Below are 26,426 nucleotides of genomic sequence, written 5' to 3'. Positions count from 1 at the left end.
AAAGGATAAAGGGGCTATTATAATCTTTACAGTACTATTCCGGGAAAGAGACCTAGTTCCGCATACCATACAGATTTAGGCTAGACGTCATTGCATTACTTTCGGCTCGTTTTTACGTAGATGACTCGTGCAATTCAGCAGCAAGGGAATGATAGTCATTCCGATATGGTATCCTACCTTGAATTGAGGCTGTGACCCATACGTATGACACCCCCAACAACCATCCCGTAATATTGCGGTTACTATCCGCACACTAGGCTGCGTTTCTTACCCGGCCCAGGAAGTCTAGTTATTCTCCCAAAGGAAGCATAGTCTACAAATAAATACACAGGACTTATAATGCCACAGTATGCTCTCGCCAGTGGATCCGCCGTCTACATTTCGGTTGGGCTGAATGCTCGCAAGGTACTGATCAACTCGGATGTGCGATGCAGGTCGGAGTCATCTTTCATCGACCGATATCCAGACCTAGAATCAATACTATACGTTTATCTACACGTATAGCAATAGCTCTATAGGATTACTTTACGTATCATTATTTGGAGAACTTAGTAACTTCTAGCACCCTCCGTAGCCTTTTTTCGAAGATACTGATAGGATGTGACACGTTAATACGAAAACAGCCGGACTCCGCGCTCCTCAATCGCATGCCATCCGCCAGGAACAGCCGATGTCTACTTAAAGGTTTATCATTGTCTCCAGTGTCGTTGTGGGTGAGCAATTCTGACTGGATTCTGTCTCGGAGTAGCTGTCACATATTCACCCGGGATTGGAACTCCCATAGATACTGTGAGTGTTGTGGAAGTTCACAGCATACTTGTACCCGCAGTAAGCTCTCTTCAATTGGACGAAGGTCTCTCTAGGATAGCAACGGCCTGATATAAAGTTAGCTACGAGATGAGATTTTTGTGCGTTTGAAATGATGTTCCTAATCCCTATGCCGCGGATCTACCTCATATCAGGCTCAATTCCGAATTGGGATTCATGACGGTATCTTCCAGGTCTTAGTGCTCGAACCTTTGTTTGAATCGCTACCTGGCATGGATGTTTGGGGAGAATGTGTATCCTGTACATTCAGACACAGACTTGCCTTTAATGCTCTCACACGGCTAATGTCATTACTGGCTAATCGACTGCGTCTCGGGCTTTCTGGCGCACTTTTCTTCCATCGTGAGGGTTAGTTCGAGAGTTCATATAATATGTATCAATAAACATCGATGACAAGCCAAAGGTCTGAAGCCAGCAGGGAAAAGAGCTAAACCAATTGAGGCGGGTTGTGTTTGAGCCAGGAGTGGCGAGAGAGGGCGGGAAACACACTAGCAGGCAGCTAGTATAGCAATCGGAGAGGCGAAGCTCCTCCGGCTCGACGACGGGTGACAACTCCAGCTGGATCGGGTGGCCCGATTTCCCGGTGGAAACCCGGTGGGTATATTAGGGTTTGCCGTCTTCTCTCGATCGGGATCCCCCCATACAAGGTACGCGGAGCCACCACTTTCCGATTCATGCTGCCCCCTAGGTAGGCATTGCGTGGTATCTTTGGCTATTATAAATGACTTATTGTAAACAGCCATCCGGATGGCACGTGGGATATAATTAGGAGGAGGAAGTTGCCATTTCTCATGACCTTGTTAGCCACGACACAATCTTCGTCGAATTTAAGATCGGCCACCCAGTACTTCCCGACTACGGCAATGGAAGAGGATAGAAAGATACGGTGAAATCAAATATTGCATTAGGTACATTTCCACTGTCAACCGGCCGTTGCAGACATGTCCACTTTTGGTATGAGCTGAATCGTGTCGTGGGGCTTGCGTGCGAAGCGAGAGTGGTGGATCCAATCCTGCGTAAGGATCGTTCCAGAGTACGGACATTCCAGAATAACTAGCTCGTTGGCGTAATGTAGTAGAAAGAGATTTGCTCCCCAGATATCCTTCGGGAAACACCCCAAACGGTATTCATTTGACGATCCAGATGCTGTATAGGCACTCGGCAATGGGGTTACACTTGACATGAAACGGGGGGTCCTTCGAATTATACTATAGAGGCATCACTTCAATTTCGTACCAATCGTAGCTTTGAATAAAAAAACAAGTATAGTGGAGAGTCGTGTAATATACAGTGGCACAGCCAGCATACCAATTATAACTACCCTGGACAGCACATTATGGACACAAATTTCTGGCCAAGGCTCTGCTCATCGATGAGCTCAACAGCAAGGACTGGATACGACCTACAAAGCAGCTTCCACATGTTCAACCTGCTTGACCTTCATGTCACCATGGTCGTCCTTGTTCTCCAACTGCGTAATCTGTGCTCCCAGACCCGTGCAGACATACGTGTAAAACTCTCTAGTAGGAACCTTGTTCTGGAACATTTCGTCCAGCTCCTCCAGGGATCGGTCTTTGGTCTCAGGCAGAAGGAAATAGACGAAAGCGATCGCGGCCACCGAGAAACTGCCGTAGATAAACGTGACACGACCACCGATAGCGGCTTGGACGTATGGATTCACGAAATTGATGGGAACGGAGGTGACGAAGCTGCCGAGAGAGGCCAGCAGAAGAGTCCGTTCTCGCAATTGTCCCGTTCCAATTTCACCAGATAGAATCCAAACACCCGGTCCCCATGATAAACCGTAGAAGACATACCACAGAATGAGCATCGCCACACAACCATTCTGGGTCATCAAACTGAGGTTGTCGGTCCCGTGCGCACTGGCGCCACCGACTCCCATCATCATGGCAGCCATGAGCAACGCACCCACGAGCATATTAATACGCCGTCCGAGCTTATCGAACGTGTACAGCGAGATGAGGTTGGCCACAAGACCGCAAGACTGGACAATGACGTTCGACTTCAATGGATCCGGAAATCCCAGCTGTTCCATGAACGTCACAATAAAGTTGTTGATAAACGAGATACCCTGCGCCTGCTGCAGGATTTGAGTACCCATCGCAACGACGGTTCGTCGCAGGTTCACCCCGCGAAAGCAGTCGAGCAAGCTCGTTGCCTTATGGAATTCACGCTGCTCTTCTAGCTGGAGCTGTAAGAGCTGAATTTCCTCTTTGGCGTTGTAGTCGGGCCCAAACAGAACTTTCATCGAAGCTTCGGCTTCCTCCAGCCGTCCGCGATAGACCAAGTATCGAGGGGTCTCGGGGAGAAAGGCATATCCAAGCACGATTCCTACCGGAACGAAGAGCTGACAGAGAATGACGGTGCTACGGGGCGGTTAGTTAAGCCCAGTGATTCAGGGAGAAATGGGCTAGAGAAGGTATGGTACTTACAGATACGCCCATTCACTTTTGATGTTCTGGCAGAGGAAAACCACGAGCGTGCCCATGAAGCCACCGAATGTATTCCAAATAGAGTAAGCTGTCAGAAACGCACCTGGACAGATATGGTTAGCATTCACATCTGCCTGTCACCATCTCGCCTTGTCCATTTACGAACCTCTAACCTTGGTGGGAGCACATTCGGACTGATACATCGGCACCACATTGGAGGCCACTCCGATGCCGGAATATACCACGATACGGCCAACCACCAGCTGCCAGAAGGAGGTAATGGCGGAAGCCTCCAGAACCGTGCCAACAGCCAGGAGGCCCGACATCACCAACAATGTCGGTTTCCTTCCCAAGTGTGAGCATAACCAGGGAGCTGCGAGACATCCGAGAATGATACCAGCCGAACCGGTGCCTGTGCCGGCCGATTGCTTCTCCGAGGGAAGACTGTATCCACCGGTGCTTGGATCATACGCGCCATATTTTTTGTTGAACTGATCCAGACCCAAGGCACCTCCCCACCAGGAGTTGTCAAATCCGAATCCCATCGCGCCCAAGGAGACGAAGCACCCGATGAACACGAGACGGGCATTCAGCTCCTGGTAGAGAGCGGACTGCTTGAAGGACCCTAACATATTGCCGGTGGTCGCAAACCAGGCACGGTTAGAGTGGGTGAAAAGTGAGATTAGATTGCATACACATGGTGACGGTGCAAGAGTTCCCCGGCATACTTATATTAATCAATTAAACCACCCTCGACCCGGGGAAGCGAAAGGCGGAGCGGTATACGGAGTAGTAACAAGACCGCTGGATGAGACTAACGAAGTTACTGACGCCATCAAACTTAGGATTGGCAGGTTCCTGGTAGCCTTACTGTCGTCTATTGGGGGTAAACGTAGGTCCGCGGGGATTTAGTTGGGACGATTAGGGCTACCTCCACGAGATTGGGGAAGCCGGAACCCCCATGGGGCCATTCTGGGTTAATCGGAGTGAAACTGTGGGGAACGTCTCTCTCGGGTTCGTGAAAGTTGAAGCTACCGATGAAATTCCCGATCGAATCCCGGCTGGTTCGAACTGCCCTTTTCGGCCCGCCTTGGCCCCGGTTTTTTGACGTTAAAGTAGCTGGTGGCTGCAATTACCCTTTTCGGCCTATTGTGGATGCGGCCATTCTGGGGATATTCTTGCACGCAACGAGGTGACAAAAGTGGATTTTTCTCGCCTGGTCATGTCGTCATAATTTCTGATTGTCCACGTCTGGAAGTTTGAAATAAGAAACGGAATCCCTCACTCTGTCAGCATAGTCGGGAAAGTCTCATCGCATTCCTGTTGAGTTGACTCCAGATTCACTATGGCACAGACCGAGCGTCTCCAGACATTTGCTTCCAAGCCGCGGGTGTTTATCCTGAGCGACATCTCCAACGAACCCGACGATGCGGAGTCGCTGGTTCGGTATCTTCTCTACTCGAATCAGTTCCAGACCGAGGGATTGGTCGCCTGTACATCGACATGGATGAAGACCAAGGTGTGTCCACAGGACATGCATAAGATTATCGATGGTTACGAAAAGGTGGTCGATAACCTGAATGCCCACGCCCATCCACAGGATCCGTATCCGACCGCAGCGTATATGAGAAGCCTGATTAAGAAAGGCGCTGAGGTATGACTCCCTGCAAATGCGGGATTTCCGTTGGGAAATCGGCAGCTTACGCAAGTGCGATAGACGTATGGAATGTCCGCGGTCGGAGACGATATCCCGCTCAGCGAGGGCGGCCAATTACTACTAGAGCGTATCGAGGCGGATTCGACCGAGCCTCTTTGGGTTCTGTGCTGGGGTGGCACCAATGTGCTCGCCTCGGTCTTGCTCAAGATCCAAAATACCAAGTCGGAAGCAGTTGCGGCAGCACTCCGCTCCAAGCTGCGTGTGTATACGATATCCGACCAGGATGATACCGGTGTATGGATCCGCCATCGATACCCCGATATCTTCTACATTTGCTCGGTTCATGGATGGAATATGTACGGCATGGCAGCCTGGTGCGGTATCTCGGGCGATGGCTGGTATGGATTTGATAAAGGCGGTCCCGATCCCAGCAAGATCAGCAAGGAATGGATTCGGGAGAACATTCAGATCGGACCTCTTGGTTCCACATACCCGGACTACATGTTCATCCCCGAAGGCGATACCCCAACCTTCCTTTACCTGATTCAGAATGGTCTTGGGGTGCCAGAACGTCCAGAATGGGGTTCGTGGGGAGGTCGCTACATTGCAACGGACATCAGCGGCAAAGGTCTCCGCAATGGACACTACAGTGACACCGTCGATGAAGCAGTTGGACTAGACGGAAAGACGCACAAATCCAATCATGCGACGATCTGGCGCTGGCGTGATGCTTTCCAAAACGATTTTGCGGCGCGCATGCAGTGGACACTCTCACCTGAGTTGAGCAAGGCCAATCACCAACCCGTCATCATCCTCAACGGCAGCAAAGGATTAGAGCCCTTACATTTCGAGTTGGAGGCGGGTTCGACATTCGAGCTCAACGCTTCCGAGACATATGACCCGGACACCAACGATTCACTTACGTTCACATGGTACCAGTATAAAGACCCGAGCGCGACGCAGTGGTCTGTCCACCACGAAGTTGGACAGCTGCAATTTGAATCCCTGAACTCCACTGGCAGCAAGGTCAAAGTGACTGTGCCGCCACCTGAGAAGTGTTGTCTTGAGCTTATCAGTCGTGAAGCGCTCCCTCGAGGCCAGTTACTGCACATTGTTTTGGAGGTGAAAGACAACGGAACACCACCATTGACTAGCTACCGACGAGTCACTGTCCAGACTTTGAACGAGAAGCTGCTGGGCGGTGGAGGTGGTGCGGAGGCCATCGGCGACGTTATGAGAGACATGATGTAACACGATATGATATAGACAAATTTATTAATTGATTCAAGATAGTATCAGATGCCTAGGCTTTCTGTTGTTCACCGCTGGCTACTCGCTACTCAATACTTCGTAGATATAATCCGACTTGCCGCCGCAAAGACGGTGAAGCCTTCAATCTATGACTTTGTTCTGGTCAACCCATGCCCGAATGTCCCAGAAATTGCGACATTTGTGCATGGTGTTGAAATCAACATAGCGACCCAGAGGCGCTGTATCATCTGCCACAATCATCACCGGAGTAACATCAGCTGTGCACATCACGTTCAACCGGAGCGTCTCGAGACAATGATCTGCGCAGGCGTTCAAAATCATTGACATTTTTATATAGGATACACGGCTACTCACCTATATGTGTGGCTGTAACGGCGGTACCTTGTGACTCAAATTGGGACGCTGGATACCCAAATTCTTCCTCGTACGCCTTCTCATAAATCTTTAGCCGGACCATGTGCTATATGTCTCTGGTCAATTAATCGTCTCCAAGGAGCGGCAGGATATTTGACTAACCAAGCAGTGCAGCTGGTGAAACACCTCCAGATACCCTACGTAACCATCCCCATTTTTCTTCGGGGTTCGGAGCCAGCTCGCAGTCGACGATTTATTGAGCAAGGGCAGCTTCGTCTCTGGGATGTTGATGCCCGGTGCTGAGGAGCTTTAGCTTCGATCTCGTGATTGTAACATACAGTGTCTGAGCAAGTGCTCGTCCTACCCATGAACAGTTTATTCCATGCGGTCTCTGTCTGGTTGGTAGGTCGCCCCCGATAGATGGACGGTTGTTCAAAGTCACCCGCTATGTTGTAGGATGTATATCGGATGATCCCTGCATCTATAACGGGTGCTATTCTGAATTCAGCCACTCTTCAAAGTGTCTATACGTCCGACTTACGCACAGTAGGAGGAAAGTCGGGATGTGCACACCTGGTCTGTAGCGACTGTCTGATACCTGAAGGCGAGGAAGCCAAATGCAGTGAAGAAGAAAGCCAGTTGGAGGAACCAGGGGACTGTGCGGGCCACAAAGGAGGGAGGGGAGGTAGACAATCCATTCGAGCCCACATGGGTGTATAGGTGCCTCTGGGGAGACATACCCTCTTTGTGTCGAATATCGTGTAAGAGGCGTTTCATTATCATCGGACTGCACGATGAGCTTTCGGCAACCTTAGAGAGGTACTTTGAAAATCACCAAGAAATGCAACGGGGAAGCTTACGGCTCAATGCAGACGGCATCAGCAGGAGCTATCATAAGACAGCCTGCTTCCTGTGCCGCACGGGGATAGATATCATCATTTAGCACCCAATCTGAATTATCTGACCGTGTAACTGCCTGGATAAGTTGCCGGGATGTACGTCCCGATCCTTCACTCAAACCTGTTCTTTAATATCTCGATGTTAAGTCACATAACAGCGTAGCATTGAACGGAATAACCAAGAACCCTTGTATGAGATCCATACTGAGGCCCAATAAATACGAGGCCAAAGTGAATCCATATAGAACAGAGTGGGTGAGAAGGCATCGGAGCACTATCATGTCCTGTTAAGTGTGGTTACATTCTCCTTGTGGGCAGCGGCCTTGGCACCACGAAGCCCAGCTTCTTACTTGATAGGTAGATAGAGGCTGTTTTCGAGCTTGAACGACCTTGTCTAGTCATTCGTCGACATTCTGAATTCAACGAGGGATCATGTTCCCGGACCATGTTCCCTGGCACAGGAATTTAGATCCACAACAAGGCATGGGACTGACAGTGGAGGGGATCTGAGGATATTACAGTGCCCGTAATAGTAGATGCCCCGGCGGATGCCGTTTCTTGGCGGCTTAGGCCCCTCACGCAGGATTCCATAGTTACTTGAGATTCATCCTAGCGCTTACGTGAACATGTGGACTTCCAATAGACTTGTTGGTAGCATTGCAGTGGTAACCTGTGACGACTTCGAAGATTGTGACAATCTACTCGTAGTGGAGAAAGGTAGCGTGACGAAGATCAGGACAATGGAGGCAGACCCATTTTCTCAACCCATTCACGGATCTCCCAAAAGTTTCGACACGAGTGCATAGTATTGAAATCAGGAGTTCGTCCTTGAAAGGCATGTGGGTCATCTATAAACAGTAAAGGTGTCACATCCGAGGTGCACATAAGGGTAATGCGCAGGAGTTCAATGCAGTGATCTGGGTATTGGGTTAGTATTCGACGCCGGATGGTGCTCGAATGTGCCAATGATGGTAGAAGTACCTATATGGGTCTTTTTGATTGCCTCATTCCCAGGGCCACTTCCATCTGGCCATTCACCAAAATGGTCATGGTAGCTGTCCTTATGGACTTCCAAACGGAGCGTATTCTATCTATTATTAGATCATCAATTGATTTCACCTGTAAATGACAAGAGGTGGACCTACTATGCAGTGCAACTGGTGGAAGACCTCAACCAAGGCAGCGAGTTCATCCCTGGCCCCATGATCAGGACTGGGAGGCGCGTGAAACCAGTTCAAACTTGTCGGACCGGACTTATTGAGCACCTCTAACTTTTCTCTTGGTACTCCGATTGCAGGAGCTAATTGGCTTAGTGTCGCGTCTATGTGGAGGAGCGGTGTTGCTTACTTTCCCAGAGCGCTTTCCACGACGCTTCGGTAAGCTTGCTGGGCTGTCCCCGATAGTTCGAAGGTTTGTCGAATTCGTTGTCGAAATTTTTGGATTCATACTTGATAAGCCCTTCTTCAATTAGAGGAGCTGAGGCTGCGTTAGACTGTGTTATTTGGGAGTATAGTGGGCAGGGTAAGTGTGATGTGTGAGCATACAATATGGTGACAGTTGATGGGTACATTGTAGGGCGCTTGGCTTCATTGTAAGTGCAACCAGGCCGAGCGTCAGAGAGACACAGAAGGCCAAAATGTGGATGAACCAGCTGAGGCTGCTTCTCGGCGGCCTCAGGAATTCTTCCCTGAAAGGAATCCGCTGTTCGAGGAATGGTTGGGTAGGACTAGAGCTATCCTCCGAGGTGCGTTCAGCTGATGTTGGAGGTGCCATGACTGTTGTTCCTGGGCACAGAAAAAGCAGTATTCCCGAGATAAAATGATGGAGAACGGGAAACGCTCGTGGTCTGGGAGAAGAGAAACCTGAGACTAGAGGGAATCTTCTACAGCTGAGCTTTCTGTGGTCAAACAAGAATACCAAATAACACACCAGGATACTCATACTTCTGGCATTGGCAAAGGATCAGATACCCTGGCATGGTCGAATGTAACGTTACTGCAGTATGCGTCCGGGGCTCGGTGATCATTTGCATCCGACCTAATGGCCAGAAATTCGTAATAGTATAAGCCGCTCGAACATTCAACGCTGTTCTCAATGCTATATAAGTCCCCCGAGTTGCGGCCCTGAGGTGCCCCATATTGCAAGTGGAGCAAACCAAATCTTTTCAGTCAATTATAAGTACTTAACCAGGGAGACCCGAGCGAAAATGAAGACCTTCTTGCCCCTCGTTTCGCTTCTGATGGGCGTAGGGATGACTTCTGCTGCCCCCGCTCTAAAGGTATGGACAACTTCAATAACCAGAAATGTGAAATATAAGCAGCAATTAATAAGAACAGGTCGCTGCTGAACGCGACGTCAACCCGGAAAGCGCACACTCATTTAAGATAAACGCCTATAGTTCTCCTCCCTCTGATGGTAAGGTTAATGATGCCTTGCACCGCAGGGAGGAGGTCACCCCGGAAGGTGCAAATCTATTCATCATTCATTCTTATGGCAATCCATCAGAACGCAAAGTCGACGATGCGTCAGAGCGCCGAAACGAGGACAGTGTCGACGGCGCACGTATCTTCAATGCCATCGAGTCCTATGGTTCTTAACCATGTCGAAACTTGATTATTTTAATGCAGCGCCTGGAAGAGTGATGGAGCTTCGGACTACCGGTTTATTCTCATCGCGAGTGACTTCTGATGACAAGATATATGTATATCGGGTATACTGCGCAACGAGCATAGTATAGTGAAACTGTCAAGCAGGTAACCTAGGCTAATCTGAATTTGTCGGCAATGTTTAACTACGTGACTGTCATATAACTACCGAACAATGGCAACTCAAGCTCATCTCCTCGGCGGGCAGATCATACCACAAACGTAGTATGTAGTCAAAGCGATTGTCCTCCCGTCATTGGTTGTTGTCGTCAGCATTGCGCCGTACCATTTAAGGTAAGAAAGTGCCATTGCCAGCCACCATGATATGGTTGGCTAGGTATGGAAGCTCAGGGAAACTAGAATCTTGCCAGTGTTGGTTGCTCACACCATGGGTGGCATAAACCTACCCGATTATACTAATACGAGGGCTGTAAGTTTAGTTTTTCGGTTGCGAGCAATTTAAAGAGCATGGTCTAACACTCAAACAATCAAGACTACTGCTGCTATGTCTTTGATAAGTCAATTGTTCATTTACTCGTATCACTGCGTGTGCCTGAATATGATTTCATCTCCACTAACGTATCTTGCGCGTGACTATTGACTCTATATACCTTGTCGGTGAAGCTTTTATCGGCTAAGGTTTCCCCGCACGGGACTTCAGCACGGACAATATCTCGCGGAAATTGACGCTATTGGACTGCCGCTCCAACTACCCCTTCCTGCTCTACCGACGCTGCTCCACCCCCGCATTTATGATGGGGAACTCTAGTGATCGCCGTATCATATAGCTTCTCCCTGCTCAGAGGGTAAACGGTGGTGTAAAGAACACAATGCCATGGTTTGCCCTGGCCGGCAATGTTGTGTAGGCCGGTGCGCGGAGTTTTCCTAAACTAATAGTATAAGACCCCGAGGGCACCATGAGCAGGGCTCCAAAAAAGATTATCTCTCTCTGGTCTTCACTGTAACATCAGGTGGAGTAGTTAAAACATTCACAATGACATCTGAAAGCAGGGGTATTGACCCAGCGTGGCCACCTGGGACTGTTCGCATTGAAGGTATATACGAGTACTGTACTTTCCATTCATGGCCTTGATGCTAAATATTCCATATGACAGGAGCTTTCGGGTCTGACCAGGGATCGAACATTATTCTACAACCAAAACCAAGTCATGACCCCAACGACCCGCTTGTACGTTTGGGCTTCCGCGAGGGCAAGGAAACCCTGCTGATAGACAACAGAATTGGTCCCCATGGCGCAAGCACCTCAATTTTTCCTTGGTTTCCTACTATGTGATCATGGTCTTTGCATTGTAGGTCCTATCCTCTCCGGTCAATATGTCTCATCCTGTCTCACAACTCTCCCAGAATTGATGTGGCAACGGTTACTTGGGGTCCTGTCAACGCTGAGCTCGGCTTTAGCTTCGAGATCCTGAATGACAGCTACGCAGCAGGATGTGGGGCGCTCTGCATCGGAAGCGTGATTATCATCCCCTTTGCCCTTAAATATGGTCGACGGCCGGTATATGTCTTCAGTACGGCGTTCCAATGTGCTATCAGCGTATGGACGGCACGGATGATGAACGTCGCGGACTTAATGTTAGTCAACATCCTGAGCTGCGTTGTAGGGGCATTGGCAGAGGTGCTGGTTCAGATGACTGTAGCAGATATCTATTTCGTCCACCAGAGGGGATTGATGAATGGTATCTACGTCTGGATTATGACAGTGGGGACTAGCCTGTCTCCACTGGCCGGCGGGTACATCGTGGACTCTCAGGGCTGGCGTTGGGTCTGGTGGTGGATGGTGATTTTATTTGGTGCTGGATTCGCCGCTTTTCTATTCCTCTATGAAGAAACAAAGTTCGTTGCGACCCCTATTGAGCGGGTTCCTCCCTCCATGTCACCAGAAAAAACTCCAAACAGAAAGGGAGACTTTGAACATCAAGAAAACGTGACGAAATATGAAGAAAATCCACAGGCAGACAGCAAGATTCAAGTGGAGGCTGAAATAGGAAACTGGATCGACCCTTCTATTCGCAAGAAGACCTATCTGCAGAGGCTTGCGCTGTGGACCATCTCACCAAGCTCTCTGGCCAATTTCGCACGCCATAGCTACGAACCCTTTGTCATGCTTTTCACAATTCCGGCCATATTATTCATGGCTGTTGTGTATGGAGCCATGACAGCCGCAGTGACTGTTACCGTCACAACACTTTCATCGTGGATGACCATTGCTCCATATAATTTCACTGCCGCGCAGATTGGCCTGATGGGTCTGCCCTCATTTATAGGCACATCCTTGGGGATTCTCCTCGCAGGGCCCTTGAGTGACAAACTCATTGTCCTTCTCGCGCGGAGAAATAATGGGATCTATGAGCCTGAGATGCGCCTCTGGCTATCCTTGGCATTCACTCCCTTTGTACCTGCTGGACTGATCATGTTTGGAATCGGTTTAGACAAGGGGCTTCCGTGGCCTGTTCCAGCTGTAGGCCTCGGATTAGCCTCCTTTGGCTCAACACCGCCTAGTAGCGTCTCTCTAACATATCTTACTGATGCCTACACCGATGTAAGTTGCAATCCAATCATGTCTCTATGCTTCGCTCACGGGTTCACTTGGACAGATTGTGGCGGGCTCTCTGGTGGGTGTCACCTTCATCCGTAACCTCATCTCCACGGTATTTGTGTTTGCTCTGGCTCCGTGGATCGCCAGTTCCGGGTTGACGGGCTTTTACATTACATTCAGTGTGATCTTGACCGTCATACTCCTTGGCAACATTCTGTTCCTCATATACGGCAAGAAACTTCGCGTTCTGGGAGCGAGGAGATATCTGTATTTTGCAGGGAACCAGATTGACCTGCGCGAATGAATATTGCTGTGTCTATTGTAAGGCCATGTAGGGGAGCGAGTCATAGTGCCAATGAGACTTGAGGATCGGTGGACCATAGCGGTAACAGTGGTCTTGTACTTAGCAGTCATTGCTGAGCTCGAGAATTAAGATAGAAAGGAATTGGAACTAGGTTATAGAGTTGCTCCTTGAGCTTGGACATACAATCTGTGCCGAAATATTGCCGTAGCTGGAATTTTTCTCTTCATTCCTTTCTTCCACCCCCGGCCCGATCGATTAGATCTATGACGCCATTAAAAAAGGCCGTATTAATGAATTTAACCACCCCTAGATTGATATCTCTTTCCGCCTGTTGGGGATCTTGAACGGCCTAATTTAGATCCATCTTCGGCCGGCGACCTACCGTCAATACTGCCAGGTCTGGCAGCGTCTAGTCTGCTTCACCTACCGCAGCAGCCGGATCGACCAGCCGATTTCGCCCCTCCACCAGCTGAATAGCTCCAAGTTCGCCGTGCTCGATCAGATGGAGATCTATGGCCAGCAGATGGTCACTCTCCCGAACCAAGGACAGCTCAAACAGTTCGCAGCATGCCAATCAGCAGAAGCAGGCCAAGGAACTGCCTGATCAAGCCTGCCTCGCGTTTTCCATCGACTTGCTCGACTATATTCTGAAGGGAGACTTTTTCGAATGTACACTTGTCGGGTGTCCTGCCGTTTTAGGAATTGACTTCCAGCACCAGACGTTTCATATAGCTAAACGGCCTATCTCTCAGGGCTGTCGAAAATGGCCCAGACTCTGGTGGCCCTGCAAGGGTCTACCTTGCTGAAACCGGGCGGGTGAGCCATCCGGCTACCCCTCGGCGAGACACGCCGTTGACCCTCTGAGGTCACCCTGAGACCCTCAAAATGAGGGCCGAGGTTCCGGATCTTGTTGAAGCGAGAATAGGGCCATTTGAGTTGGTTAACTTAAGTCACTTTCTACAGGGGCGGGATACCACATACATATCCCTTCCCAATTCCTGCTGCAAGGTTCAGCCACCATGATGCTCAAAAAAGCCACCGGAACACTCAGCCCTTCTGACCCAAACCCACCCGTGGGTCATGCCGAGATCTAGCCCGGAAGAGTCCAATAAAGAGTAGATGACTAGCATGAGAAAGGGGTGGACAAATGTAGATTTAGCAGGCTGATTTGTATGGAGCCATTCGCTAATTTAAAGCATCCGTGATTGGCCTCGGTTGGCTATTTTCCTCGCACACGCTCTTTACACGACCAGGTCCTGAAAGAGACTAGCTTGAGGAATTCAGGAAGATTCTGTCACTGGTCCGAAGTCTGGATGATCCCGAGCATATAATTCGGAGCTATTAAAACAAACCACTTCGTCACGGTTAGGGCGGTTTTGCTCTACAGGATAATCAGTTATTATCTTACGTCCTACTGAGTAGCACAAATATTCAAAGGCCATCACATGACTTTAGTAATAGAAAACGGCAATTTTGGGGCAATATACACGATAGCAAAAGGAGAGCCCAGACACCAGAGACCCAACTCGGTTCGGTCTGGTTAGCAATTTAACCATACTGGGCTTGGGCCATGCTCTCTTTTCAGAACCCTTCGTTGCGAAAGCCAGGTAAAGAACCAAGGGCTCACTAACTTTGCCCATCAATAACGGTCCATAATGAGCTTCGTCATTGACGAGCCCTTTTGAAGTAACCAATTCTTACTCTTCAAGAAGGCTACTAGGTTGCTCTGCTCAACCGAGGCGGTTGTTTCGGAGTCTGTCTTGAAAGAAGCCTCGACAAAGTATTCAATGCCTGTATATGTGGAGTTCCGTAGCGGCCAGACCTCGAGGTATAGCTTCAGCCCATTCCACGAACCTGTGAAGCGACTCATGCGGACCGGACCGAAAATGCGCGATTCTTTCAAGGCGCTGGTGCCCCAGGGTTTAGGATGCCATTTGTTTGGCTGCGATTTGTAAGGCTTCCATTTGTCGAACTTGTCCGGCGCTTCGTCTATTAGCATCTGACGCGAGTCACTTTCCACGGGCAGGTTCGTATTGCCAATCCCGGCATCCAGTCCTTTTTTCTTGCGGCTGATAGAGAGTGTCTTCATCTGGAAATCCCATTCGACCTGTGCATCGTAGTTTGTGTGGGCAGCATTGAACCCATCTTCGTTAGCCACATTCAGAGCGGCATTAACGTTGCTGTTGATGATAGTATACCGCCTCTTATACGTTAACTCGAATTTATCCTGATTTTCGAACTTGCGGATCCGAGCGCTCCAGCTAGAGGAATAAATCTCTTTATCATTCGTGTCGAGGAACTGGACATTTACCAAGGTGACGTGCGGTTTCACATCAAAGGCCGATCGGATGGAGTCTGTTAACTCGTGTGCAGCAGTGAGGACCTTGTCCGGGTCGAGTAGCAGGCTGACCTCGTAGTCGGGCACCATGTTTGGACTGACCTGTGCTGGTGGGACAAAGACAGCGGTCATGGCGAAGGGATCTAGGGTAGCTGAGATGTGGCCGGCAAGAATTAGAAGGAGCAACTGCAGCAATATATTTAGTTATCGTAATTACATAGACAGTCCGGGGATGGGGCGGTTAATAGCCTTCAGAGCCCATGTGTTGGTGTAAAGTATCAGCTGTCGGGAGCCAGCGTCTCACATGCCCAGTATCCGACACCTGTTCTCAACTATCTTTTCAGTGATTATATGTGTAATAACTCCTCCCTGTTATCATAAGTACCGCAGGTGGTCTCTGAACTTGGTGCTCTAGATCGCTCTGGATCATTCCGACCGAGGCCATTGATAACACGTGCCAGGCATTCCATGGCACTTCGCCGGAGTTATGCAAAGGTGATGTATGTCCTCGCCTCCCGACTGATCTATTGGGCGGGCACCGTTTGCAGACAAGAGTGACTGTATTAATGCTGACCTTCCTTGTTCTTGATGTTAACTATCTGAGCTATGCGTGTTGTAACTATTGGATTTTGATTCGCGCTGGCTAATTCCAGAGGCAGCTATGTCAGGTTGACTGGCAAATGGGTGGGTTGGGTAGGGTAATGGCCCCGGTTGAGTATCACGGTGTACGGAGGATTATAGCGGCCACTCCGCAACAACGGGTTCTTATCGATTTCTGCGAACAGAATTCCCAAAACAACTGTATATATTTAATATTTCTATATTTATACCTCCGAAGCCAGTATAAATACTAGGAAATCTATATATTATATACATTTCTATATAAAATCTACTATTTAAAAGAAAAGATTACTAGAAAATCGCTGTATATTATATCTATAATAGAGTGTATTAGAACTACAATTAATTTTATAGTATCTAACTGTGAACGATAATCCCTAAACTCTAGGCATCTTGGCCTCTAAAATCTAGGCATGTAATCCCTAAGATTTAGACACTACAGCCCCTAAATTTTAGGCACGGGTGGCCCTAAATTTGCCTTTATCAAAAGACGGTAAGTCAACGGGAACTATTTTAGTGCATACTATATATATAATACATCTGTATTACACTAATATTTTTTTATTAAGTATTTCTACTTATATTTTATTAGAAACTATACTTTTATTTGTAATTTATTAAGAAATATATATAAAATATCTATATTACAAGCTCTTTCTACATAATATTCTATATTAGTAGAGATAGCGATACAGTATAATACTAGGCGGTAGATGGACTTAGTGAGGAGAATCGTTGTTGCGGAGTGGCCGCTATAATCCTCCATACACGGTGGCTGAACCTTGCAGCAGGGATTGGAAATGACATATTTATAGCATCCCACCCTGTAAAGATAGATGTAGCTCCCAACAAGCCAACCAAAAATAATCAATCTGTTCTCACTTTAACAGTTTCCGCTGCAACGTGTACTAATTGCTAGCCTTCTATTGGCTGCTTCGACCTCTTACTCGATAGACAAAACGAACTTTTTGCTACCCAAAGCAACTAAATATTTCCTAACGATTTGGCCGCCCAAAAACCACAGCACCGGAAGGAGGGATAGCCTGTGCCGGGGTCTGCTTCCTAAAGACAAGCTCCTGGAATTGCGATAAAATGCTATCACTAGTCGACTGAAATAGGTCGTCTCTCATCCAGCAAGTATTGTGGTTTGTGTGCTCACAAGGACTAAATGGCTGTCCAGTGATGGACCAATAGCAGCCTTGCGAGATCTTTATTCTTCCGTCAGATGTTGCACGGTCCAACAGGTCTCCCCCGGTTCTCGATACCAGCCGTCTTAGGCACGGTACGGTGGCCGCAAGGTAATCGTGGTCCTGGGGCAACACATTACATATAGCATTAGGTCGTCCAGGTCCGCGAGGCGTGATGACATTACCCATTCTGGAGCCAATTATAATAGAGTCAACCCCGTTAACAATAGATAGCCACGTGTCGGCGTGATTCAGGTTCAGTTGCTTCATGTTTGAAGCCGTTCCGTGTGGGAAAATAATTTCCATGAATTCAAAGCCATGCAGACTACCTCCCCCGCTGTTCTTAGTTGCATAGCGCGCGGCGACCAAGTTAAGGTTCAAATATTTCATCAGCTGCCGAAATGTGAAATCCTCTCCACCTGCGGATGAAATAATTTTTTCTCCAAGATCTGCAACAACCTGGAGTATATCCTCACTATCTTGATGTCCATCAATTGCCGGAATTGGGCCTCCAGCACGAAGCCCATCCTGTGAGATGTAGACGCGGCTCATGTGCACCAGCAGGCTCAGCTTGGGTACCAGCCAGCACCTCTTCTCCCACGAGTCATATAAAATGGCCAGTTGCCGGGCAGTATTGGTGATGAGGCTAGCATAATCCCTAACGACGCTAAACTGAACTGTATGGGAAGTAAACTTGTAGTTGACTTGCAAGCCAACAGTTGCGGTTGCGATACCACCTCCACCAACCTGGGCTAATGGAGAAAAGCCGTCAAGTTCAATTGAGCGGGGTCTAGGTCTGCCAGTACTGTATCCAACACCGGTTGGCAAATCTGTAGTCCCTAAGTTGATCTGGGCAACCTCACACCAGCCCAAAAAGCATCGCATAGTTCGGAAGCTTGGTGTGCCATGCCCTGTTCTGAGTCGGTGTTCAAATTGGATCTGGTAAGGGTTGATTTGACCGTTATCGTTCGTATACAAGTGAAACTGGACCCAGTTTTCTCCCATTTTCGTTGGGATGATTGCAGTCTGATATCCGACAAAAACAATGCCTTCATCTATCACAACGGAAAATTCAATAGCTGCAAGTGACATCAAAAGGTCGAATGAGATTTCAAGACCCGTTCCAAAATCATGTAGCTGAAAATAGCGCGTGCATGTGATGTTGCAAGAAGTAAATAAAGGTTTCCAGCAGCAGCGATTCGTGTGTGGCGTTCGAGTAGTGCGGTTAATCTCCATATGGACTTTTTGATTGACGGGTGAACTTGTAACGATTGCGAACTTTTGAGAAATTAGGTTGATCATATTGTTGTCGGCGGGTAGAAGGATTAATGAGCAGAGCAACTCGAGAGCTTTAATTATGCCTATCACTTCGGGGACCACTTGGGCGAGGTCGTCAATGTGTCCAAATTGAAGCTCCACCTCCCCGTCCGAATAGGAGATTGAGGCCAACGTGCTAGCGTTTTCCTTAAGGACATGACTATACGAACCTCGGACTAGTGAACTTTCCTCAGCTATACTGCACACAGTTCCCCGTGAAAAGATACGGAATCTGGGTCGGTAGGTAAACTTACCGGTTTCTTGATCACTGGCCCGTGATACCTCATCAATAAGTGCCCTGATGAAGCTCTGTGATGGGGGGTCCAGGTATTCGGCAAGACACTCTGCGAAAGTCTTCGCTTGAACATGTTCAAGCATCTCTTCCGAGTTCCTTTCGAAGTAACTAGCCAAAAGTAAAACCTCGTTGTCAAATTCTGAGGTTCCTTGGGACTTCACCACGGCGGGCAATTCCCAGTCAAAGACGAGGGGACGGCCACGTTCCAAAATATAGCGCAGGGAAACGGGAAGGACTTCGGAGGTTTCCAACAAGTCTCTGTCCTTGGGTGCACGTGCACCAGATGTGTGTCCAACCGGCCTGCCATAATGACCATGTCCCTCTGATGGCGTGGGGCTGTTTCCCCTGTCAGTGTCAGGCCCAGGTTGTGGAGTAGACTGTGACTCAGATTGATTTCTGATATGTGAAGAAGACATTGAATATGAGGGAATATATCTGACTCAATAGAGGCTATGTAACCTTCCAGTGCAATCCGAGCAGAGTGCAGCTTTAAAGGGTGGTGTAGGGCAACGTAAATGGGCATAATGACGTGCTACGTTGTTCTGGCCCATTCTATAACCTTATCCTTGCCAAGCTAAATGGCTTGCTTATATTCCTATGACCACGTTGCACTGGATAAACCGCTAAGCTACAAAGTAATTCGCTAACAAGTCTGGTACTTCGGTATGTCAAATACAATGTGGCTTTTTGGACGTCCACCGTCTCACACCAAAGCTATTAAATTAAGTCAAGTTGGGACGGCCGAAATCATAATTTGCTAGTAATACTAGCTGGAGCAAAAGGTAGCCCGAAAGCATGCCAGGAGGTACAGTTAATCCAACAGCCAAAAGACCATTTACAACACGAAGACTATTTTAAAAAGTTTAAGCCGCGATTAGTCTCCTCGTTTCTGACACCAGGTTTAACGACGCTGGACTTTTAGTTAACTAACGGGCATGGCTGACGAACCCGTGAATTACGTTATAGCTTGCCGTGAACGAACGAGGACACATGGACCGACCGATATCCACTCATTGGCAGAACCCAGACGTGAATAGTCGCTTTAGAGGCCTCGGAGTCGATCCACCTCTACTCGAACAACTACTGGAGGTGATCCGCCGGGCAATTCCAGCTCCTCTCCAGCGCGCAATGCTCCAGCTGATTTCGGTTCACTTCCAAGAATCTCGGGGCTCTTCTCGGAATTGCGGGCATGGATGAGAATTCTGGGTCCAGGAAGGCCTTTGTCCTATCTACTATTTTGCCGGAACTCTAAGTAGAAGACAGGGCCTACTGTCAGGCGCGCTGCCAAGAACTCATTGATGTCGCCAAATGCGGGACCGATGGAGCCAGCCGAGATTCTCAAGGTTAATTGCGGCAGCTCCAGGCCCTGCCCTTCTCCCTTGATTGTCGGGGAATGACCATGCATTCATGGCCGACATGATATCAAATCGGTCGCCGTATGGCCCGCGGAGTTGAGACGACGAGTGTACGAGCCCAAGGGCATGGCCGAACTCATGGGCGAAGAAGGTGGGTTCAAAAAGGCGTGTGTCTAGGTAGACAGGAACGACTCTACCCCCACCCACGGAACCATGGTCGAATTTGTCGATATCCACGTTGTTGACATTGTAGCCAAATATAACCTGGCCGCAGTCGCTCAGCTTGGTGCCGGCCTGGGCTGCTGCTTGAGAGCCCCACTCAGCGAGTTTATAACGCTGTTGCTGGCCCTTATATGTCCTGATCTCGGATTACGTGTGCCCAATATCAAGCCAGTTGGAGATGGCGGTACTGTTGGGGTCGTACTGCCCACAAGATATCGCCCGCCAGTAAGCGCATAGGTTTGATGGATCAGATCCGTCCCGGGCGAAATATCGGTCCGGCGTTGGCGCATGTCCGTCCATATAGCGACATCAGATGACCGGCACAGTACAACACCTATTGGGCTGCTGTGGTCTGAATAATTGTGCAATAGATCGGCCGGTATATCGCGCCAAGCCGTGGCGCCGTGATGGAAGAGTTTCAAGCCAAACACAAGGCCCTGGCCGTAATTCGCCTCATGGAAGGTCGGGAAGGCTGCCGCATATCCGTGCGACACGCCGTAGTCATTTGCTGCTTTTCATCATAGCGGGCACATTGGTCTTATCCCAGACACCTAACTCTGCGGCAGGAACATCAATAAAGTCGGTGTTGCCAAGCTTGATCAGGAAGGTGCCATACACGATACCATTTCCGTGATTGGCTTGGTGGAAATTCGGTATACTCGCTTCATAGCCATTACCTACCGCGTAATCATTGGCAGCCCGCATCATCCCTGGGACGTCCTCAATATGGAAAACTCCATATTCAGATTGGGGTACATCACGCCAGTCAGCAAAGCCCTCATGAAGCAAGAAGGTCCCCTGGATGGCTCCGTCACCATAGTTGGCCTCGTCGAAGTTTGGCCAGCCAGATAAAAATCCATGCCATCTGGCATAGTCATGTGCCTCACGAAAACGCTTGTCCCATGGACCCATGCCGGAGGTACTTTTGTGCTGTCTCGATTTCTCACCTTAATAACTTTCAGTGTTTTCAGATTGGCAAGATGTTTGTTTGCCTGTGCAATGGCGCATGTACGTTGGTAGATTATACATGTTCTCCAGCTGCCAAGTGGAGAGGCGTGTAACATGTGCATGCCATAAGTGATGAATCATGATTATTCATTACCACTCGGGCTTATCAGGCATAAGAGCGTACCCTGCTGGATTATGACCTATTATGTACCAGCTGGTTTCGGCCAGTCATTAAGCTTCGGCAAGCCACTTAAGTCAGTCACGAAATATCATTGGTTAAACTTGGGCTGAGCTTAACTGGAGCAAGCTGGGTCTTTTCGCCCCAAAACCTTAATTAACCAGCTACTCAAATACATGAAGGCAGGTGACTTCTATAATTAGTTGTGACTTCAGTTGTGATCTAGAATGGCAATGAGCATACCGAAGCCGAGACAACGATTCAGTAGAACACTAAGCATTTTAGCTTGAGGAATAACGCGCGATGCCTTTGCTACTTCTTCAGACACCTATTCGAGGCAATTAATAAACGTCACATATGCGTATATCAAGCCAAGAACTTATATGCACAGCGGCATCACCTCCAGCAAAGCCAAAAGCACTGCCCTTGTGTACTGAACTCCCCGCTATTTAGGAACTGTAAGAACACTTCTTCCTTTGGCTTGTGGCCCGACAGGCATGCTAAGGCAATCTTAATGCCGAAGCTCCAAGGATATGCACGACCAAAAGGACAGTCTCAATGCGAGGTAGGAGTTTTCCACCCAAGAGGTTCACAAGCATTGCGCAAAATAGTGCGACCCAGACAGTCAAAGCACCTTGCCAAGGTAGTGAATTATAAAGACTGTTTCCCAGAATCGCAGCACCTTGGATCATTATTCCGGTCATAAAGGCGCACGATGCATGAGCAGTCTGCCAACCAAGAACAGCCCACCAACCTAACCTTATCGGGTCTCAGCAATGACCAAGTTGAGTCTGGAATAGAGATTACCTGAAATATAGCTGAGGAACTTCTGGGATTCGATAGGGGCAAGCATTGAATCCCAGTGATATTGCCCTCCGGCAGTGGGTGCCCTATTCCATGACTAGCTCCAGAATCTAATCCAGTTGGGACGAACGACATGCATTCAATGATGTCGATTTCGATAGAACCGCAAAGAAAGCTTTAGTGCCCACCCGTGCAGAAATGAAGGCATAGACAGTCCCACCAGACCCGCCACGGATATGTCAGAATTCTCTGCGGAACAGCAGGCTCCTGGGTGGGAGAACACACTTCCCCAGAGGTCTAATGAAGGTACTACATAAGCTGTTAGTGCTGAAGAGCTGAAAGCATTGAAATCCGCTTCAGACTCACCCAAGCAGTCTTTCCCACGTACCCAGAAGAGTATAGCTGAAACCAAAGATCGAGAGAATGCCGAGGTTTCGCGGATAAAGTGCGATACAAGTCCTCTGACGCAATTGCATCTGTGAGGTGAGTGACTGTTGTGCTTACCTGGAGAACTGGCTTCTTTCCCATCGGTCGAAGACGCAGGTTATCATACTCTTGGACGGACGCCACACCCTCTCTGGTGATAGAAACATGACTCTTTGGTTCAGATGTCTCCATGGTGGAACAGGGTAACCGAGAAGATAGAACGAATAAGAAACCCAGGCGATCTGGAAAGGATGAAGCGAATTAGAGAAGGAAGGTAGGGATGCGGGAGGAGACACTCCTTGCTGAGATCGACATTTACTTCCCCTTGCATGGTGAGCACCTCAAAAAACAGCGCATGGGAAAAGAATGGCATCGTATATCTTCTTCTACGAGGAGATCGCATCTGTCTAGTACATGTTCACACCTCGAATCTGCCCATTGGGATTGGTGCATGCACGAAATGTAGGACCCTAACTCAGTAAAGAATATTGCATTTCTCAAAAAATGTTACTAAGAAGCAATTTGAAGCATCTAGGGGAGCTAGCGCAAGAAGGCGCCCCTCGACTATTTCCTGCCAACGCCCAGGACCGCGACACCTTTGCACACATTCCCATTCTCCTCCAGAATTTTCGCATACTCTTTACAAACATGATATTGCTCTTCAGCAGTAAGATCACCCAAGACCATCTTGCTACCGGGGTTGGAACTTGTGCACATCATCTCGGCAAACTTGTTATTGTCTTCAACAGCCCAGTTGAACTCGACGTATTCGGTGTGCACGTCGCGGAAACCAGCAGATTCTAGCTCTTCCTTCACTCCAGCAGCATCCTTCCAATGCGTTGGGATCAAACTAGTCTCTCTTGGTTGGGTTGACTTTGAGCAGAATTGTCAGAGAGTCGATGCAACAAGAGTTAAGGGATATGAGAAGTCTTACGTTGTTATCCTTCCCAACGGGTCGCACCTTGTGCACCGCTTGAACCAGGAGTTCCATCCACTCGACCTTTGCCCAACTCGTACATGCAAAGACGCCCCCGGCTTGTAGTACACGATGAGCCTCTATTAGGCCCTTCATTGGGTCTGGGAGCATAAAGTAAACAAGGCTCCCCATGATATGCGAGACGCTATTCGAGGGAAATGGAGACAGATCCTGTGCATCCACTACCAGCGTCTCGAGTCGATCCCAGCAATTTGGATTGTCACCCCCGGCTATTATCTTCGAGTCTCTCCTGGCTCTGGTCTCTGCCACCATGCCTGCAGAGTAGTCCGTCGCGACCAGTCGAGTTCCTGGTGGAATATGGTGGCCGTAGTCTTCGATCAGCAAACTGATGGCGGTGCCGGGACCACATCCAATGTCTAAGATTGTTGTGGCCGATGAAAAGCTAAGGGTATTCTGTAAGGCGTTAATCATGCGCTTACAGGGAATCAACAGTGGCCCTTCGAGGGGAACTTTGGAATACTCGGACGCGGTGGTGTCCCAGTCCGACGACTTTATGTCACTAATCTGCATTGTGCAAAGATGATAGTCAAGTCGACAGCCAGTATAAGAAAAGGAAAATAATAAGACGTAACTGTAAACTACCAATATAAAAGATGGTTAGGACAAAAGATAGTGACGGGCGTTTGTTGCTCGTATTTATATCTATCAAGTGCCATGGCCACCAAGTTACCCGTTCGGAGCCTTTCGCGGAGACTTTTTACAATGGGACGTTTTCCCTGCCCACACGACACTATCGGCCGATATCTGGTTTCAGCTTAGGGTATTCGAGTATGGATAAGCTGATTGCACAGGGAGCTATGAAACATGGGTATGAATTGTGGTGCCAAGATAGGAAACTGCGGTACTGGATTGAATACGCCAGTGACTATACATCTGCTCTCGAAAATGACTGCTACCAAACCCTTATTTCCTTGATCAACCAGTATCCCACGTCACACGATAGGATTCTCATCTCCCTTCTTCACTTCTCGACGAACAAGCATTCGTGCGCTGGCGACCTTATGGTAACCTTGAGGGGAAACGGTTCGCCTGAGCCAAAATGACCTAATTTCTCGTCGTCAATCGCACCAGCCGGGGAATAATCGAAGCAGTACAGCAAGCGCGACAAAGCCCCGAACAATTCCTTCTAGGCCAATTTGTAGCCGACGCAGGAACTTTTTTCTCCGCTTAAGGCAAGCTGCCAGAGACCCTGTTCAATACCACCTCCACTCACGTCGTTTTCCAACCAGCGCTCCGGCCAGAACTCGGTCGGTCTCTCATAACAGTTGCTACAGACGGGTATTGAATTGATGAGAAACTCGGTACCTGCAGGGAATCTATATCCCTCAAACTCTAGGTCGTCAACGAGGACACGCTGCCGGGCAAGAGACACAATAGGTCTCCATCTCAAACCTCCTTAACCACAGCGCACATGTAAGGCAGCCTAGGCAGATCGTCTAGATTTGGCAGGCGACGGGCGTCAGATCCGCTCACACGGTCAAGCTCCTCACGAGCCTGCTGCATAATCGCGGGATATGCAAGGCAGGCCATGGTCCATGTATTCATTGCCATGCGCGGATTGTCTGCTCCGGCAACGATGGCCAACATTGTAAGAGACATTGCTTGTTCTTCCGTACCGGAGTAAGTTTTAAGAACGGCGTCGCGGACAAATGATGGCTCGGCGCTGGGGTCTGCTAACAGTTTCATACCGGCCCATCAGTGCTTGACGACATTGTAATGGAGCCATTTCTTCCCAATGCGAGCGCCAGAAGTGGAGCTTTTTGGGAAGGCGGCTTAGCTGAGGGATAAACTCAACGAAACTGCTATTGATTGAAGTTAGAAAGGTGGAAGTAACTCGTCGCAAATCCTCAAGCTCGGCGGTCGTCCGCTGTACGGGCGTGTTGGTAACGATCTTGTACAGGATGGCTACCGCATAGCGATAGTGGTGTGTATGCCATGCCTTGGGCTCATCCATGTAGGCGTGGAGCAACTTCAGACCGCAGCCTCAGCCAGATGTCCGTGGTTCATCGAATCTGAACCCATAATTAACTTGTGGAGCAGGCGACGACCCTCCCTCCAGTCATCCGTCTTTTTGCAAGAGCAGTCTCTTATTACGACTGACAAGCCCTCCCGCGATTGGGAAGTAGGGTCTTTCATGCTTGATACTAGCTCGTTTAGAAATGATCTCATGGACCACCCGGCTGTTATTGATATTGGAAATAATAACGATAGTCCAGCCGATTCTTCAAGACTGCGCCATTTTGGCCTCCTGGCACAGCCAAGACATTTCAAGGCATCATTTCGAGTTCGCGGACCAGAAAGACAGTCCGCAATCCAGCGTGAATGGAAAGACTCAGTCAAGGACACAGATGAGATTTTGGATGGCATCAAAGCAAAGCTAGCTTCGCAGTCCTACTAACCGGTTATATTGGACGAATAGAGGTGGAAATGACAGATGGACTCTGACTCTATAGGATCTAGTAATGTGTAACCGCCGCCTGTGGTGTACTGAGCTGTTGGTCAGTATTATGAGATGACAGTTTGCCTGATGTATGTTTAATTGATCGATTGAACTATACACGGATCGTTTAGCTTAAGGCCAAAAGCCAATGAGGCCCCCTGCTTAGTGGGACTATCAATTAGAGGGGTTCTGGTCGATATGAGCTTTATATATCTCGGTGATATGCCCTTTCTTTGTAAAACTGCGTTTGGATTGTTGCATATCTGACTATGGGATACATTTGGTTAATAAGCTTTCCTGCGCAAGATCTTTCAAATAGCGGAGCC

At 48.7% G+C, this 26,426-nt stretch overlaps 11 protein-coding genes across 11 annotated transcripts; 3 read left to right on the top strand and 8 right to left on the bottom strand.

Moving 5' to 3' along the window:
• Window positions 1-2,230: 2,230 nt before the first annotated feature.
• Window positions 2,231-3,913, bottom strand: F9C07_4195 (putative sugar transporter; the record flags this gene model as incomplete). The annotated part of the gene is made up of 3 exons (XM_041290592.1): window positions 2,231-3,215; window positions 3,282-3,384; window positions 3,448-3,913. 3 exons carry the CDS (start codon window positions 3,911-3,913, stop codon window positions 2,231-2,233), a joined length of 1,554 nt encoding a protein of 517 aa, XP_041143904.1.
• Window positions 3,914-4,626: 713 nt separating this feature from the next.
• Window positions 4,627-6,189, top strand: F9C07_4194 (uncharacterized protein; the record flags this gene model as incomplete). The annotated part of the gene is made up of 2 exons (XM_071511192.1): window positions 4,627-4,901; window positions 5,040-6,189. The coding sequence occupies 2 exons, from the start codon at window positions 4,627-4,629 to the stop codon at window positions 6,187-6,189; spliced, it is 1,425 nt and encodes a 474-aa protein (XP_071364738.1).
• A 1-nt stretch (window position 6,190) lies between these two features.
• F9C07_2281329 (uncharacterized protein) lies at window positions 6,191-8,087 on the bottom strand. The gene is made up of 6 exons (XM_041290591.2): window positions 7,425-8,087; window positions 7,110-7,363; window positions 6,929-7,057; window positions 6,727-6,863; window positions 6,565-6,670; window positions 6,191-6,509 (listed from the first exon to the last, which is right to left on the bottom strand). Exons 1-6 carry the CDS (start codon window positions 7,457-7,459, stop codon window positions 6,331-6,333), a joined length of 840 nt encoding a protein of 279 aa, XP_041143902.2. The 5' UTR covers window positions 7,460-8,087; the 3' UTR covers window positions 6,191-6,330.
• F9C07_2281328 (uncharacterized protein) lies at window positions 8,088-9,355 on the bottom strand. The gene is made up of 5 exons (XM_041290590.2): window positions 9,008-9,355; window positions 8,811-8,939; window positions 8,609-8,763; window positions 8,445-8,550; window positions 8,088-8,380 (listed from the first exon to the last, which is right to left on the bottom strand). Exons 1-5 carry the CDS (start codon window positions 9,234-9,236, stop codon window positions 8,196-8,198), a joined length of 804 nt encoding a protein of 267 aa, XP_041143901.1. The 5' UTR covers window positions 9,237-9,355; the 3' UTR covers window positions 8,088-8,195.
• Window positions 9,356-9,571: 216 nt separating this feature from the next.
• On the top strand, window positions 9,572-10,308 carry F9C07_2281327 (uncharacterized protein). The gene is made up of 2 exons (XM_041290600.2): window positions 9,572-9,741; window positions 9,800-10,308. Exons 1-2 carry the CDS (start codon window positions 9,670-9,672, stop codon window positions 10,058-10,060), a joined length of 333 nt encoding a protein of 110 aa, XP_041143900.1. The 5' UTR covers window positions 9,572-9,669; the 3' UTR covers window positions 10,061-10,308.
• A 590-nt stretch (window positions 10,309-10,898) lies between these two features.
• On the top strand, window positions 10,899-14,149 carry F9C07_2281326 (synaptic vesicle transporter). The gene is made up of 5 exons (XM_071510497.1): window positions 10,899-11,163; window positions 11,224-11,297; window positions 11,348-11,418; window positions 11,474-12,671; window positions 12,727-14,149. The coding sequence occupies exons 1-5, from the start codon at window positions 11,103-11,105 to the stop codon at window positions 12,970-12,972; spliced, it is 1,650 nt and encodes a 549-aa protein (XP_071364737.1). The 5' UTR covers window positions 10,899-11,102; the 3' UTR covers window positions 12,973-14,149.
• Window positions 14,150-14,400: 251 nt separating this feature from the next.
• On the bottom strand, window positions 14,401-16,108 carry F9C07_2147399 (uncharacterized protein). Its single transcript, XM_041285182.2, has one exon. It carries the CDS (start codon window positions 15,440-15,442, stop codon window positions 14,612-14,614), a length of 831 nt encoding a protein of 276 aa, XP_041143898.1. The 5' UTR covers window positions 15,443-16,108; the 3' UTR covers window positions 14,401-14,611.
• Window positions 16,109-16,811: 703 nt separating this feature from the next.
• F9C07_1360264 (uncharacterized protein) lies at window positions 16,812-19,433 on the bottom strand. Its single transcript, XM_071508018.1, has 2 exons — window positions 18,690-19,433; window positions 16,812-18,611 (listed from the first exon to the last, which is right to left on the bottom strand). The coding sequence occupies exons 1-2, from the start codon at window positions 19,144-19,146 to the stop codon at window positions 16,927-16,929; spliced, it is 2,142 nt and encodes a 713-aa protein (XP_071364736.1). The 5' UTR covers window positions 19,147-19,433; the 3' UTR covers window positions 16,812-16,926.
• F9C07_2253795 (uncharacterized protein) lies at window positions 19,434-21,219 on the bottom strand (the record flags this gene model as incomplete). Its single annotated transcript, XM_071510097.1, has 3 exons — window positions 19,434-20,390; window positions 20,459-20,815; window positions 20,859-21,219. The coding sequence occupies 3 exons, from the start codon at window positions 21,217-21,219 to the stop codon at window positions 20,023-20,025; spliced, it is 1,086 nt and encodes a 361-aa protein (XP_071364735.1). The 3' UTR covers window positions 19,434-20,022.
• Window positions 21,220-23,227: 2,008 nt separating this feature from the next.
• F9C07_4188 (methyltransferase family protein) lies at window positions 23,228-24,170 on the bottom strand (the record flags this gene model as incomplete). Its single annotated transcript, XM_041290589.1, has 2 exons — window positions 23,228-23,536; window positions 23,598-24,170. 2 exons carry the CDS (start codon window positions 24,168-24,170, stop codon window positions 23,228-23,230), a joined length of 882 nt encoding a protein of 293 aa, XP_041143896.1.
• A 451-nt stretch (window positions 24,171-24,621) lies between these two features.
• On the bottom strand, window positions 24,622-26,213 carry F9C07_2253791 (cytochrome P450; the record flags this gene model as incomplete). The annotated part of the gene is made up of 4 exons (XM_071510096.1): window positions 25,349-26,213; window positions 25,053-25,323; window positions 24,874-25,014; window positions 24,622-24,786 (listed from the first exon to the last, which is right to left on the bottom strand). The coding sequence occupies exons 1-4, from the start codon at window positions 25,612-25,614 to the stop codon at window positions 24,622-24,624; spliced, it is 843 nt and encodes a 280-aa protein (XP_071364734.1). The 5' UTR covers window positions 25,615-26,213.
• Between the last annotated feature and the right edge of the window lie 213 nt (window positions 26,214-26,426).

The sequence above is a fragment of the Aspergillus flavus genome, chromosome 3 (assembly GCF_009017415.1).
Source record: "Aspergillus flavus chromosome 3, complete sequence".
In the NCBI taxonomy this organism is placed as follows: domain Eukaryota; kingdom Fungi; phylum Ascomycota; class Eurotiomycetes; order Eurotiales; family Aspergillaceae; genus Aspergillus; species Aspergillus flavus.
The sequence above is the reverse complement of the archived record's forward strand: the minus strand, read 5'-3'. Positions and strand labels throughout refer to the sequence as shown.